General features: G+C 35.9%; 1 protein-coding gene across 1 annotated transcript in view; it reads left to right on the top strand.

Annotated features, from left to right (window-relative positions):
• LOC148280613 (insulin-like receptor) overlaps positions 1–15,864 on the top strand; it is a 226,023-nt gene that overhangs the window by 204,903 nt on the left and 5,256 nt on the right. Inside the window, exons 5-16 of the mRNA XM_088228122.1 lie at positions 5,107–5,248; positions 5,745–5,923; positions 6,178–6,321; positions 6,948–7,101; positions 9,901–10,054; positions 11,474–11,685; positions 12,007–12,187; positions 12,383–12,552; positions 13,517–13,687; positions 13,772–13,938; positions 14,271–14,421; positions 14,633–14,827. Of these exons, the coding sequence (XP_088084248.1) occupies positions 5,107–5,248; positions 5,745–5,923; positions 6,178–6,321; positions 6,948–7,101; positions 9,901–10,054; positions 11,474–11,685; positions 12,007–12,187; positions 12,383–12,552; positions 13,517–13,687; positions 13,772–13,938; positions 14,271–14,421; positions 14,633–14,827 (2,020 nt within the window). The remainder of the gene's footprint in view (positions 1–5,106; positions 5,249–5,744; positions 5,924–6,177; positions 6,322–6,947; positions 7,102–9,900; positions 10,055–11,473; positions 11,686–12,006; positions 12,188–12,382; positions 12,553–13,516; positions 13,688–13,771; positions 13,939–14,270; positions 14,422–14,632; positions 14,828–15,864) is intronic.

Raw genomic sequence — 15,864 nt, 5'->3', positions numbered from 1 at the left:
CGATTGTAAAAAATAAAAGATCATTAGTTATTTATTCATTTTAGTTAGTATCTAAAACCAAATTCTATAACTGGCATCTGAAGCGTGAGACTGATTACCTTATCTTCATTTGATATGTACACTTATATTTTGTGATCGAGTTAAACTGCATTTAATGTGCCAATGCAGTGCCCTATGCACCATTCTGTTCGAATAGGGTATGATGATGATTTTTGATGAAAGTGACAAATTTAAAAAGTCGTCGCTTAGTTTATCGTACGTAACAAGGAAATATCACATACTACGAATACCGAAAAAATACATATATGAAATGGATTGATAATCATTAATTGTATTTTCAAAATCAATATGGATATTGTGGAGAAATGTTTTCATACATACATTTTAAAAATAAATTTAATAAATATACGTTCCTAGAAAAACGCGACGACAAGGCCAAAGCCTTGGTTGTCGTGACGTCAAGATTCACGATAATGTTCTAAACAAATTTCAATGGCCAGGAACAAATAAACATGAATCTCGACGTATTAGGGGCGAAACCAATGAAATGGCCGTTTTGGGGAATTCAAAATTACAAATTAAAAATGATTTTTTATGTTACGATTAGCAAAAAAATATTTTTTTTTACTGGACAATATTTCATAAATCTTAATTACTTTTAAAACGTTTTTAAAAAGGTGACATTTCCCCATTCTGTTATATTTCGACCGTGAATAGTTCCGTCTTGTTCTTGGGACGCGGACGGTACATATCATTCCTCACTCACTTTTTAAGCTACAAAATACATACATAGTTTCCCACGCGACCGAGCTTTATTTCGCGCCACGTTAAAACGCTGTCAAAAATGTGCGGTATTTTAACAATAGCGAGAAAAGATAAAAATAAGAGCGATTAAGAAGTGACGACGTTTTTGCGAGTATTTCCTGCCCAACCTCGGTAGTCGGGCATCAGGCATTTGTTGTTACTATCTGCGTTCAAGTCGCCATTCGCCATTACCCCGAACGTTCGGTACTTGACACTAGACCGCAGTTTCCTGGTATTATAATATCTACCCACTTTCCCATTACATTACATGGGAGTTTGATCGTCTGGGCGGCAGCTTCATTAACTGCTGTTGTTATTTTTCCTTCGGGTTTAAACAAACCGCAGATTACAGAGACGAACGCCGCAGGTTTCGCGACAGATTCTTAAATTAAATTCCGTTAAAAAAGTTCTCTGCGCAAACAACTCTCGCGTTATGTACACGGTGCGACGCCGGCGGCGACGGTACACGGTGCGGTGTCGTGGTGCACGGCGGACATTTATGGCGCGCCATTTCACCGAGAATGAGGATTGCAAGATTTTCTTTCACATTTAAATTAAGAAAATCGTTACTCACCATATTTTATTGCGCGAGTAAATTGTCTGCGGTTTATTTATAGCTCAGCGAATAGAGCACCCGACCTATCAGGAAAACCCAGTGTTTTTGAACCTGGGGGTTCGCGAAGCCTCGCTTGCCACTCACCCTTGCGGCCACCACGCGGTAAAAAGCGAGGGATAAAAACTGGCGGATGTGTTTCTACCCGCAAGGGATCGCATATTCAAAAAGGTTGAAAAACACTGCTCTTTCATATTATTATTGTGTACATATAGTATTGACTGTTATACGTGGTTCACACGAGAACATGACAATTTTGTCCTGTCCCTGCTTCGGACCTAATGTCCTAGTGTAAACAGGATTTTAGAGGATAGCAGGCTTATTCTGTCACAGTTTCGTTTCGTAAGTTCGTTCGTTCGTCATATATCCATCTCATTCTAACGCAATCAAAACCATATTTCGCTCTCGTTTCCTCTCATACGATACGAATGAATTCACAAAACGAATTCGTTACAGCATAAGGCCACACAACAATGGCTTATCCCCACCACCACGCGTTTCGTCGCGTATCCATTTTCGCAGGGATCCGCGTTGGAACTTCTGTCGAAATTCGAATGAGGAAGTTAAGTGGTTTTTTAAATGTATTTATTTGTTAATATAATATTTTTTTAATTTTTATGCATCGTATTTATATGTATATATATTTTTTTTATATGGGAGTTGCTTTATTATTTACCTTGCATATAATATACGAGGTTTATATTTCAAGAAGTGGATTTTTCTGCAATTAAATTTCTTTAAATTTATCTTAACTGTTGGTATCAGGAGGGATATTCTAATGTGGGCCAATCAAGAACTTATCAGCATTTCCTCATGTGGAGAGAAAACCACTTAAAACTCTTCAGGAGAAGCCGGCCTGTTGGCAGTAGTCAACAGGCCTTCCGTTCCACTAGAGGAGTGTTCGGCATTTTGTTCCCTACTTTGGTTTATTTTACCAACTGCCTGCACTATATTGACCATGCATGATGTTCAAATATGTGCACAATGGTGAATGTTACACAGTGTGTAAAGTGGCCACTTAAACCAGCCAATGACAGATCATAAGCCCTGTAGATGCCTAGACTTCTATATTACCTTATCTAAAATGTTCTTCATCTCTGTTGTAATATGTTAATATTAACAGCTCCCCAGGGAGTTGAATCCAGTCCTTGTCTGCAAAAATTTTAACAAACTTAAAATATTGTTAACACAATAATATGTTGACTGACCTCGAAGCATGACTGATCCTTCGTCAATTTGATTAAAATTGATTTTACGACTTGGAAAGGAACAGTTGCGTTCCGAAACCGGTTGGCGTGATTATTGCATGCAGGACCTTACTTATAATCCTCGCATAAAGTTATGCCTAGCTGTAAGCTATGTAAATGACTTATTTTGTCAAAATTTAAATTAAAAAATAATTTCATATGCCGGTGATACGGTTGTTTTAGTTAAGGGAGTTAACTGGAACTCTGTAAATTTAGTAGCTAATGACGTTATTAATAAATCGAAATTATGGTTTGACTATAGAATTAAGAGTAGTCTAGAAAGAGAGTAGAATCATATTTGAATACATCGGACTGTGTCCAAAAATTCGCCTACTATGCCCTACTTTCGCCGCGCGCATTCGTGATGTCGCCGCGTAATGTTGCAAGATGGGAAAAATAAAATCATAACACAATATAAGGTAAAAAAAGCAATCTGTTAATTTCTCTAAAATTTTATTGTGCACGTGGAAATATTGATTGCCACAACAGAGTAGATAAGTAAAAGGGTCATTTAATAAGAGTAATTGAATTAATGAACTTTGAACTTAATATATAAAACAAATTTATTTGACATAAAACTGATATTTTTATGTTATGTTAAATAATATTTAATGTTTTAAAGATAATGTCGTTCAAATGTCCACTATAGAGTTGTTTAATCCGAGGCCCAATTTTCATTAGTTCTCTCATTATATGAGCAAAGTAGGGTAAAAAAAAATACCACCCTGGCAACACTAACGAAATGTCCATTTTCTTTTCTTCGACAATCTGACAGATGGAAAAATAATTCAATTTTTATGTAATGCATTTGCTACGTACACATTCATTTGCTAATTACACATGAAATGTGATCCCATCCTGTTTCTTTAAGATCCTAGCAGTATTTCTACACTTTAAAAGGACATAATACGGTCCAACAATATGCGTACTGAGCGACGTCTACAAAGAAACTAATGGGTCAAAACGTAAAACTACTCATTTATGAGTAGTTTAGTCGCCTTCTGTTTGATGCTCGTATGCAGTTTCTGGACTATTCTTAATTCTATGGTTTGACAAATATATATTATCTTTTAATATGGAAAAGACAAAAATTATCCCATATTTTATTAACAAAACTAATTTAGATTCAGTTAATAAAAATAATTATTCACCAAAGCGATTGCAACAAAGTTAACTGCGATCTAACATGTTCAGTATACCACAAATAAAATTTAATATCTTGGTGTTATTTTTATTATTATTAAGGATAACTTATATAGCGCCATTTTCATAATATAATACCTCAAGGGCGCTTTACAAAGTGATTATATAAAGATATAAATTTAAACTAACTAACTAACTAACCATCACGCCATTTCCCCGGAGGGGTAGGCAGAGAGGATAGAACGCCACACCGCTCTGTCCTGGCACACTTCCTTTGCTTCCTTCACATTCATACATCTTCTCATGCACGCACGTCGATTATTCCGACTTTTCACATTACCACTTTCAAGAATTTGTTGTACTAAATAAATTTAATTTTAACTTTTTAAATTTATGTAAAACAATGTACTTTGTCACCACATGCTAAGGATTTATTCAAATGATTTAGAGAACAAGTGGGTGTATACGCAGACCAAAACTTAAAGTGGAAAGACCATATTAGTGAATTAGTTAAACATATTAGAAAATGTATAATCATATTTATTAGATTAAGGAATATTTTAAAAATCAATAATTTTAAAATAGCTTATTACTCAATCGTACAATCTTTGTTACAATATGATATTGTTGGATGGGGTGGTGCATATGCCAATATATTAAACCCTCTTAAAATAGTACAAAGATTAATTATTAAAGAATTTATAATAATACAGTAGACACTTTTTATAAAATAAATTCCATTATACAAATTTATAAAGATGAAAACATAAAAGAATTTGATATGAATAAGTCACTCAGATACCAAAATAATATTAAAATCCCTAAATTCCACCCAAGTCACGGTCAAAATAGTCTTATCTTCAAAGGTGTCAAAAATTACAATAATTTCCCCAATGAACTAAAATCTATTTAAACTAATATATCTATAAATAAATTCAACTCAAATTGAAAGAAATTTTTTGAACAAGTGTAAAAACTACATTCCACTTTAATTAGTATGAATGTATTATTATTTTCTGTTTTTCCCATTATATCCTATAAGTTTTTTTTCTCATGTACCTACTCGTATATTCAAAATTATATAAATTCTAATAAATAAATAACTATAACAGTGTAAGTCAATCTCCAAGCACAAGAGTTAGTCTCTTTTTTATAAAAGATGCATAAGAGTAGATTTGTATAGAATTTAAAAAGACATGTACCATTTATGAAATATGTTGATTAATAATTTTTTTTTAAAAAGATGTCTGGTAAAGTAAATGAATGTACCTACATATTAAATATGTTATTTGTTCACAGGATAATAAGCCAGAGAATGAATGCCCGGTGTGCCCGGGAGATGATGGGTCTGGGGCCGGGCCCCCTTGTCCCGCAGCCCCTAAGGCCTCCCCATTCGCCAACAAGAAACACCTGTGCTGGAACAAGGACCACTGTCAAAAAGGTAAATAGAACAAAAAATATCCTGTGATGTATTTTGATGATGAGCATGATTTTGAATGCAACAATTATTAATTTTTTAATGTTCTTTAACTATGTACATTCTTTAAAGCCTTCTCGAGTCAATATAAAAGTATCTTTTTCTTGCCAATGATTTCTCTATTTTTAATTTGAATGCATGATATTTTATACTCTCATTAAAAATTTTATTTAAAAAAAAATGTTCCAACACCATTTAATTTATGTTATTTAAAAAAACTTTCTTTTTTTGCTTTGACTTTTTTTTCTATTTATCTAGTTTGCACGTAACTAATAATGTGTTGGCATTTTTTTTGTTATGTCAAGTTTTACCCTTTTAATTGATATGAAAACTTTTTGCTACGCACACATAAGCGATGTTCGCAGAAACCTACTGTTTAGTATCCATCATGTCTCGGTCCGCTGCAGAGGGCGAGTTTGAGGTTAACACGAAGATTTCACGGTTTTTTCATTCCTTGCAGTATGCAAATCGGAGTGTGGAACCAATACGTGTAGCTCGTCGGGGCAGTGCTGTGACTCCAGCTGCCTCGGAGGCTGTTCCGGTCCACTACTGGACAACTGTACCGTGTGCCGGGACCTCTCCATAGGGGACCTTCGGGACCGCAAGTGTATACGTGACTGTCCCAACAACACCTTCAAGGTAACAGAATCATTAAATTAGTCTTAATTATCTATAGGGACAAAAGTTACCACTACAAAATTAATTTTTGTTATGTTTTTCAAGATACCGGGTGATTCTGGCTATCTTATCACTACGCTCCTTAAAATAAATTTACACATAAAATAATAAGGTTAATATAAAAGTTACTTACTAGGTAAGTAACCCTGTTCTAAGATAGTCAAAAATATGTAATATAATATATCTTTTACAGTATTGTTTATACATGTTTACAGCACCAAGATCGGCGATGCATAACAGAATCAGAGTGCCGAAGCCTTCCCAGACCCAAGGAGATTAGTGCTGTGGAAAAGATTGCTCATCCTTTTAAGCCAATCAATGGAACATGTATGCTCGAATGTCCACCCAACTTTTATGAGGTACGAATGATTTCACTACAAATTTGGATAGTTTTTAAAAAAATATTTTTATGGGTTTATTTTTTGCTACCTGTTCTGTTTGCTCTGTAGTTTGTAATTTATGGAATTTTTCACGTAAACCTTTTCTTCTTGTAAAAGACGATTCTTTTAGTAACTTACTCTAGACTACAGTGTGAAACTATTAAGGAATTTAAAACTCTAGTTTCTTTTTCTCTCATTGTGTTTAAACTGTAACTAAAAAAAAATTATCTAAAGGTATTCAGAAATACACATTATTTAATTGATTCGAGGGTTGTCCTAGAAATAAAGATCAGGAAACAGTTCGATAGTGGAGCATCCCATCTCAAACAGATGCAGGGATCCCACTGAAGCAGGTACCGAGCTGGCTCGCGGCTCACGGCTCGTTCTGGAGTCAGAAGTCCACACTGTGCACCAGTGCTATTATTTATGAGAAATAATGTCCGCATCCCTGAAAATTAGTGAAAGTCTTTTATTCTTGAAAAACCCTCGTATATTTGAAGATTCCATTATGAGAAATTGTTATTTAGCTCGGTAAAATAATAAATTTTGCAAAAATAGTACGTTACTTACTCTAATGTTGCAATTATTGCGCCGTGTGTTGACAGAAAGTGGAAAATGGTGTAGCAACATGTCTGCAGTGTGAGGGGACATGTCGCAAAGAGTGTTCCAGCATGAACGTGGACAGCATCCAGGCCATCCAACAACTCAAGGGATGCACGCACATCATCGGTTCCCTGGAGATCAGCATTAGAGGAGGAGGTAAAATTTTTATTCACTTTTCAATAAATCTCAATAATAAGAGAACTGGGCATATTGTTTTATTGTTTGATGTGAAACTAGATTTATTTATCATATTAATAACAAACAAACAAGAGCATAAAAACATTAGAATTATTACTTCACCCTGTCAAAACCTTTAATTCACTCAAAGTTAGAGATGTTCATTGCTACATTCTAGCACTAGTTCAGGGTTGAAACCGGTCACTGGTTATTCTAAATTCGCAGATCGAAATATCACTAACTAACTAACTAACTAACTAACTAACCATCACGCCATTTCCCCGGAGGGGTAGGCAGAGAGGATAGAACGCCACAACACTCTGTCCTGGCACACTTCCTTTGCTTCCTTCACACTCATACATCTTCTCATGCACGCACGTCGATTATTCCGACTTTTCACATGACCACTTTCAAGAATTTGTTGTACTTGATCATGCCATGTCTTTCTCGGCCTTCCTCGACTTCTACAACCAGACACATTCGCATCATAAATCTTTTTAGCCGTTCTTTCATCATTCATTCGCTCCACATGACCGAACCATCGCAAAAGACCTTTCTTAATTTTGTCGATAATGCTTAACTCAGCCTTGCATTCTGCTCTAATTTCGACATTAGGGCACCTATCATACATTGTTTTTCCGCACATTCGCCTGAGGGATCGCATTTCAACAGCATTCAGTCTACTTTCGTCCCTTTTTTTCCAACTCCATGCTTCGCTTCCATACATTAGGGTTGGTACCAGAACTCCATTATGAACTGCTAATTTAGCCTCTTGCGATAGACACTTATTTGCTACGACAGACTTTAAGGCACCATTAACTCTGTTACCGGCACTAACCCTCCTTTCAATATCCTTGTCCATATTTCCATCTCTAGTAAACATACTACCCAGATATACAAATTCTTCGACCTGTTTCAAACTATCTCCATTTACTACAATCTTACATTCAGTCATAGTTACATTTCTTTCAAAGACCATGACGTTCGACTTTTGCACATTCATTAGCAAATCACTCTCCTTGCACACTTCGTAAACCTTTGTAACCAAGGATTGCAGTTCCTCTTCGCTGTCAGCTAGGAGGACTGCGTCATCGGCGTACAGAAGGCAACTGACAGTTAGATTACTCATTTTCGCTCCCACATCCATACTTTTCAATTCTTTCATACATTTATCCATGTATATGTTGAATAACCACGGTGACATTACACATCCCTGTTTGACTCCTTTAGGGATGTCAAACCAGGAGGTTAATGACCCATTTACCCTTACACACGCTACACTATCTTTGTACAAAGAAGCAATAGCGCGGACAAGGTTGTCACTCACTCCATACTCCGATAGAACCATCCATAATTTTTTCCTATCAACTCGATCAAATGCTTTTTGCAAATCAACAAAAGCGCAAAAAAGCTTCTGGTTTTTCGCCAAAAACTTTTCTGTCATATTGCGTAATGCAAATATTTGATCCATACATCCTCTACCATTCATAAATCCACTCTGTACATCCCATACTTTCTCCTTGGTCACGTTTCTTACTCTTTCTATCAGTATTCTTCCATACATTTTGCCGACAGCGCTCAGAAGACTGATAGCTCTGTAATTCCCACACTCCACCTTAGAACCCTTTCCCTTGTATAACGGCATAACAACTGCCCTTCTCCAATCAGGTGGAGTCCTTTCCTCCTTGAGACACAAGTTAAAAAGTTTATGTAGCCATGTGAGAATTAATTTGCCACCCGACTTAATAAACTCTGCTGCAATACAGTCATACCCTTGCGCTTTACCATTCCGCATACATTTGACAACACTGATAATTTCTTTCATACTAATCTGACTTACCTCATCATTTGCGTTCAAACACACCTCGGATAATGTCGATACATCGGCACCGCCCGAGTTACCAGTATGCGATTCATAAATTTCCTCAAAGTATTCCTTCCATCTCTCTTTTATTCCACTCTCATTAGTCACCATTTTTCCATCCTTATCTTTAACAACTGTCATGCCTCCGCTTTCACTGCTACTCCTGGAGTTTTTCACAGCTTTCCAGAAAACTTTAATGTTTTCATGGAAATTGTGTGTCATTTTCATTCCTTCTTCATCCTTCAATTTTTTCTTCCGTTTACATACACCCTGCTTAACCTTTTTCTTACTTTCTCCATACACGCGTTTAGCCGATTCATATTCAATTGTATTCTTTTTTACAGCAAGCAAATTTATCCACGCATCCTTCTTTTCTTTAACGAGTTTTTTGACTTCGTCGTCCCACCACGCATCACCTTTCTTTCTCCCTAGCGTTGTCACACCGCACACTTCTTTCGCCGCCTCGCACATACTTATTTTCAAACACTCCCACATATCGTTTATACCCATACATTCTACATCTTTTTCGTTCAGTCTGTGACTCACAGATCTTTCAAAATTATCTTTTATGTCAGCATTTTGCAGTTTTTCAACTTTGACTCTAGAAGGAGCCTGCACTTTGTTTGTTTGGGACCGCCATCCCTTAAACAGAATCACCCTTGAGACCAGTCGTTACATATCACCCATCTTTAATTTCTATAATTTCTATTTCTACAATGAATTTTCACCGAGAATGTGGTACTAACAAACTTGATTTTTTAAAATTAAATAGTAATTATATGATATATCAATAAATAAGTAACAAAAATTGTATAAATTTTTTTGAATTTCCTTTTAGAAGAGAAACAATAACAATAAAAAATAATAATATGAGTAAGTATACGCATACAAACTATTATTTTTGTTTTATGCAGCGGGAAGTATCGTGAAGGAACTCGAGGAGGGATTGGGACTTATCGAAGAAATATCTGGATCCCTCAAGGTTGTTCGGTCCTATCCCCTGGTGTCACTCAACTTCCTCAAGAGTCTCAGGGTCATCCGCGGAGAGGAAAATTTTGAATTTGTTGAGTAAGTAAACATTGTGTTCGATACATCATAATGTTTGTTTAAGTATCCATGAGGTCCAAGATAGTGTTATGAGTATTTACATGCACATACATTCCTATTTTTTATCGGTTCAACAAAATTGCCCTGCGTTCCTCCGGTAATCGTCAAATCAGGTTACGTTCACACAAACTTATTGATAATCCCGGCCAGCCTAAAAGTTTAATATTTAGGTATAAGTAGCTGATACATATCAGTAAATATATTATTAGGTGTGAAACTTTGCTTCCGCCATTTTCCTGTAGATGGCTTGAGCGTTAAGTAGTGATCTAAATAAATAGGCACGTCATGCAATAAACTTGGCCATCTGTCAACATAACTTCATAGCAACATTAGTCGATTCATGTCTGCATCATAAAGTAAAAATCTGCGGCTGAGGCTCATCGAATTCTCTCAAATGTTTATGGTATGGATGCTATTAGTGAAATAATGTGTTGTGAGTGGCTTCAACGCTTCAAGAACAATGATTTTCTCATCGAAGACAGCCATAGCGGTGAAAGATAGAAGATTTTCGAAGATGCAGAATTGGAGGCATTACTTGATTCCGACTCGTGTCAAAGTCAAGAAGAATTGGCACGATCATTGAGAGTGACTCAACAAGCAATTTCAATACGCCTCAAAACCATGGGAATGATTCTAAAGCAAGGAAATTGGGTGCCGTACGCGTTGAAACCGAAAAATCATGAACGGCGTTTTTTGCTTGTGAACAGTTACTTGAAAGGCAAAAATGAAAGGAATTTTGGCATCACACTGTGACTGGGGACGAAAAATGGGTCAATTAAGATAACCCCAATCATGGAGATTTCCTGGCCATGCTTCCACGCCGACTGCCAAACCGGGGATCCACGGCTCTAAGGTCATGCTCTGTATTTGGTGAAACCAGCTCGGCGTAGTGTATTATGAGTTGTTAAAACCGAGTGAAGCAATCACGGAGTCGAGAATCGAAAGACAAACGGCCGCAATACAACGAGAGACACTATAAAGTTATTTGATGCATCTCGAAAATGCTCAACCTCATGTTGCGAAAGTGGTCAAGTTTGAAATGTGAAGTCCTACCTCACCCGCCGTATTCTCCAGACGTTGCTCCCACTGGCTTATACCCTCGCTTTACTGATGTTTTTTGTGGATTATGTTTGTGTTGCAGGTATTGAATTCCCTTGATTTAATATTGTTAATTGAATCGGCATTCACTTCGTAACACTACATTATAAATTATTATAAAAATTAAAGACTTAATATTGGTTATTGATCATTGTGCGCTTTTGCGTAAACAGGCATCTTCATTCTGAAAATAAAAAAATAAAAGTAAAACCACTCGTATCAAAACTCTTGCAGTTATTTTATCAGTTTTCCAAAATACTAATTGTTCTATTTCTGTATTAGGAATGCCCTTTCCGTGACTGACAACCAGAATCTGCAGGAATTATGGGACTGGGACACCCACGGCCCCCTGAAGATCCTTCACGGGAAGCTGTTCTTCCACTTCAACCCCAAGCTGTGCATTGAGAAGATAGAGCCCCTCAGATACATGACAAACGACTCTGACTTTACAGAGCTAGAGGTGGCGAGAAGCTCCAACGGTGACAAGGTGGCATGTGAGTATTCATTTTTTTATTTCATTTTGAGACTTGATAGAGACAAACTATTCTCACTATGTTTATCCCCTGCAAGAGACGTATCAATTAAATCCAACACCCATTTGCGGGCCATCACTAGAAGTTCTATCATCGCCAATTCCACTTTTACCCATTTCTAGCCGAATGGTTTCCAACTGGAATAACTAGCCAAGCGTGGTTGTTCATTCCACTATGGTAAACCATTTTACGAACTGCTTACATGATTTCTGAAAGAAAGTACCTAGTAAATTAATTAGATATACCAGCAAAGCAGCTTTTAACATTGAATTCTGTTTCCAGGTAATGTCACTCAACTGAATGTGACGGTAGTAGATCGCCTGCAGACCAGTATCCTGCTCTCGTGGAAAGCCTTCAAGCACGATGACTCCCGTTCTCTTCTGGGTTACGTAATGCACACCATCGAGGCTCCCCACACCAACGTTACGCTGTATGAGGGGAGGGACGCTTGTGGGGGTGATGGGTTAGTGCAATTCTCATTTTCAACAGAAAATAACATCCATCTTGTCATTTAATTGCTCAAGTTTAGCGTCTACCATGCAGAACCCTGGGTTCGATTAATGGAGAACTTGACCGAAAATAGAAAGATTGTACTCGTAGATATAATAATTCCCCAAAATTAAATTAAAGAAGTGATGCAAGCTATCCATTTTTTCAGTTGGCACCTGGATGACATTCAAGCCTCTCAGAAAGAGGAGACAGTATTACACCTGCTGACACACCTGAAGCCGTACACCCAGTATGCAGTGTATGTGAAGACCTACACCATTGCCACGGAACGTCTCGGTGCGCAGAGCAAGATTATGTATGTGAGAACACTCCCTGGACGTAAGTTATCGAACTTTTAATTATTAACCCTTCAATACAGATTTGTGTAGTCCTAAATAGGGGAACCTAAAAATTTATCTGTTAATATATCACTTACGATTTTTATCAACCAAAAATACCGCTGGAGTATTAGAATAATAGGGAAATTTTACGTTTTTCAAGTAATAAGGGTCTTTGAAATACTATCTAGTAAAAAAATAATTTTTTGCCACTATTAAGTAGCATAAAAAATATTTTATAATTTGTTATTTTGAATTCCTGCGAAAAGTGTCATTGCATTGTCAACGCCCCTAATACGTCACGATTCATGTTAATTTTTAACTTTGTTCCAAAATGTTGAAATTTTTATGGAACATCGTCATGAATCTTGACGTCAAAATTAACAATGCCAAACATGTTGCGTTTTTCTAGTGACGTATTTTCTTTTTTAAAGTTATGTATGAAAACATTTCTCCACAATATCCATATTGATTTTGAAAATACAATCAATTTTATATATTTTTATCGGTATTCGTACTAGGTTATATTTCCTTATTATCATTATTTAGAGTGAAAATATCAATAATTGAAAACTAATGGATAGGAATGAATTTATGCAGTAATATATTTTTGTAAAAATAAAGGTTTCACTGTAGATATAATATTTCATGGTTCTTTTCATTTTCCAATTGTTATATCCATTAATAAATTGTTTATAGCATATAATAAATTAAAAAAAAATAAAAAAAAATAAAAAAAAACTCTAAAATTGTTGAGTCAGCCGAATTTGGTGACACATATTATTTGGGAGTTGGTTCTGTTTTATTGTTTGAAAGGACAAATTTAAAATATACTAAAACACATCCCATGTTTGACTGTATTTTCATGTACTTAATAAAGTAAGGCTAATAATCCTAAACGCATGGTTATTTGACAATACCAGTTAAATGTTATCATTAAAAAACAAAATTTGTTTATGTTGCAGAACCTTCCCCACCACGCATCACTATGGCCATAGCCTCGAGCCCGAGCTCTCTCATGTTGCGCTGGGAGCCACCGGACCAGCCGCACGGGAACGTGACGCAGTATCGCGTGGCCGTCAAGTGGGAGGAGGACAGAGAAGACTTCTTCATGCAACGCAACTACTGCATCGAACGTATGTTCCTCAATTACGTGCTATACTGAAAGAGTACCGTTACACCCGTGATCTTGTTTTAAATATTCGGTGTTGCTATTTCAGCTCTGGTACCAAATTTGGCAAAGCCCACAGTCGAGGTGGAAGAAACTCCCAGAGAGAAGGAAGAGAAGGAAAAGAAGAAGGAGGAAAAGTGCCAGTGCGACAGGAACTCTTGGAATGATGAAGAAGTTATTGGCCAAATTACATTTGAAGATCAATTGCAAAATCAGGTTAGAATTCATTTTCATCATGTTGGCTCGCTGGGATAAGAATCTTTATTTCTATTTATAATTATACTAAACACAAGAGAAGTATGTTTTTAATTAATGAATGATATAATAATGGTTTGACTGGTTCATGGCGAGAGTGAATGGAAACATAAGATAGGGGCAGCCATTAAGACACTCGAGGCATTACTAGATCAACACCATCCAGTCGCATCAAAATAACTGCAGCTAGTGATAGTAGATAGTTTTTACTGCTACTCAAAAAAAAACTGTTTTAAACTGGGATATGCATCAAATATTGATTTGTAATCCATTCACAATGCATTTTTGTACAGGTTTACCAAAAACGCGACCCCTTGAATGACTCTCGACGTCGGCGCGATATAGAGGCAGCCAAGGAGAGGTGGGGGCTGCAGGCTTTCCCCGAAGGAGGCTCCAGCCAGGAGTCTCAGCAGCAACAGGACTTTCAGACTATCAAGGTGGACGGTTAGTGTCCAATTATTTTTAATTATACTCACTTCTTTGAAGCTATATAACTTTCAGAATGAATCGACCCCTAAATAATTTTTTACTCTGGTTGCCCCTAAGCGACTTCAATCAACCATTTCAAGAATCACCGAAATAAAGAATGGCTTCTAAAAACAATTTCTTATTGTTTCTGTTGTGAACAGTTTGGTTACTTTTCTTCATGTTTCAGGTGTCTATAATACATTTGTGCAAGTAGTGGAGAAGGAGACGGCCTTAAACATCAGTGACCTGCGACACTACGCTTCCCACTCCATCAGTGTGTGGGCATGCCGGGAGATAGAGCCAGCGGAGATTAAGAACCAGAACACTACCATTGTCAACTGCAGCATCAAGTCCATTGAAACTGCACGCACTATGAAACTGGGTCAGTTAATGAAACATTTTATTTCCGCATTATTTATATAAAGCTAACCTCTGCTTGAACTAATTCAAATTTGAATACCTGGTAGGTGCACTTGAAGTAAAAAATTATTAATTTCTAGCAATAATTATTCACGAACCAACTTTGAAATGCGCTTACGTATTCCCAGGATACATAGGTATAGCAATCGGTTTGAACAAATATTTAATATTTTCAATACTTATTCTGTTAATGAATTAAAATGTAGTCTCACTTGGTATTTTTTGGAAAAGTAATGGATTTATTTGTTTGCTTAAATACACGTTTTTTATTTTAACTTGTACATACTATAAATTTTACATCGGCGGATTTATTGCCAAATGGAAATTTCTTCAAACCATCTGATAAAATAAAGGCGTTATTTAGATAATTTAATTTTTCATATTGCTTTTTTAGTATTACTAACCACTTTATTCCTTTTTTATTATTACTAACCTCACTTTATTTTTATGTTAAGTCATTCTAAACTTGAGTTATATTTAGAACATAAGATTTTCTCATCTTAACTGTTATTTTTTATGTACAGATGTTGCTTTTTTATTATTTGTTGGTGTTTTTTACTGCTGTGATTATTTTTGTAAAAGGTTCTTTGAACCCTTGATGAATATATAAATAAATAAGAATAACCCTGTACTGTAAAAAACTTATAAATATGTAGTTTATAATATAATCAAAATTAAAATGAAAACACTTTGATTTTAATCGCTCATTTTTTATTTTATTACCGACTGCTTTTGAAGCTACACAAGCTTCCTTTTCAAGTCTCACAAATGCATATTATCCTATTTAATTTTTAACAGTGTTATTACTACTAAATATTAAACCTAACCATATAGAGGTAATAAGTTAAGTCTTTGTCATGAAGTGTTTTGTCTTGGTAAAGGTAGGAGGTGGGGGCCGAGGGGGGTATGATCATTATTATAAAACCTAAATGGGAGTGGACTATATGAAATACTGATTTTTACTTTCTTATTGTTTATCACTTTTTTAATTTCTAAGTT

The sequence above is a fragment of the Micrasema longulum genome, unplaced genomic scaffold (genome assembly GCF_059751315.1).
Source record: "Micrasema longulum isolate JH-2025_06_02 unplaced genomic scaffold, ASM5975131v1 h1tg000561l, whole genome shotgun sequence".
Taxonomy (NCBI): domain Eukaryota; kingdom Metazoa; phylum Arthropoda; class Insecta; order Trichoptera; family Brachycentridae; genus Micrasema; species Micrasema longulum.
Note: the sequence above shows the minus strand (reverse complement) of the source record. Positions and strands in the feature narration are given on the sequence as shown.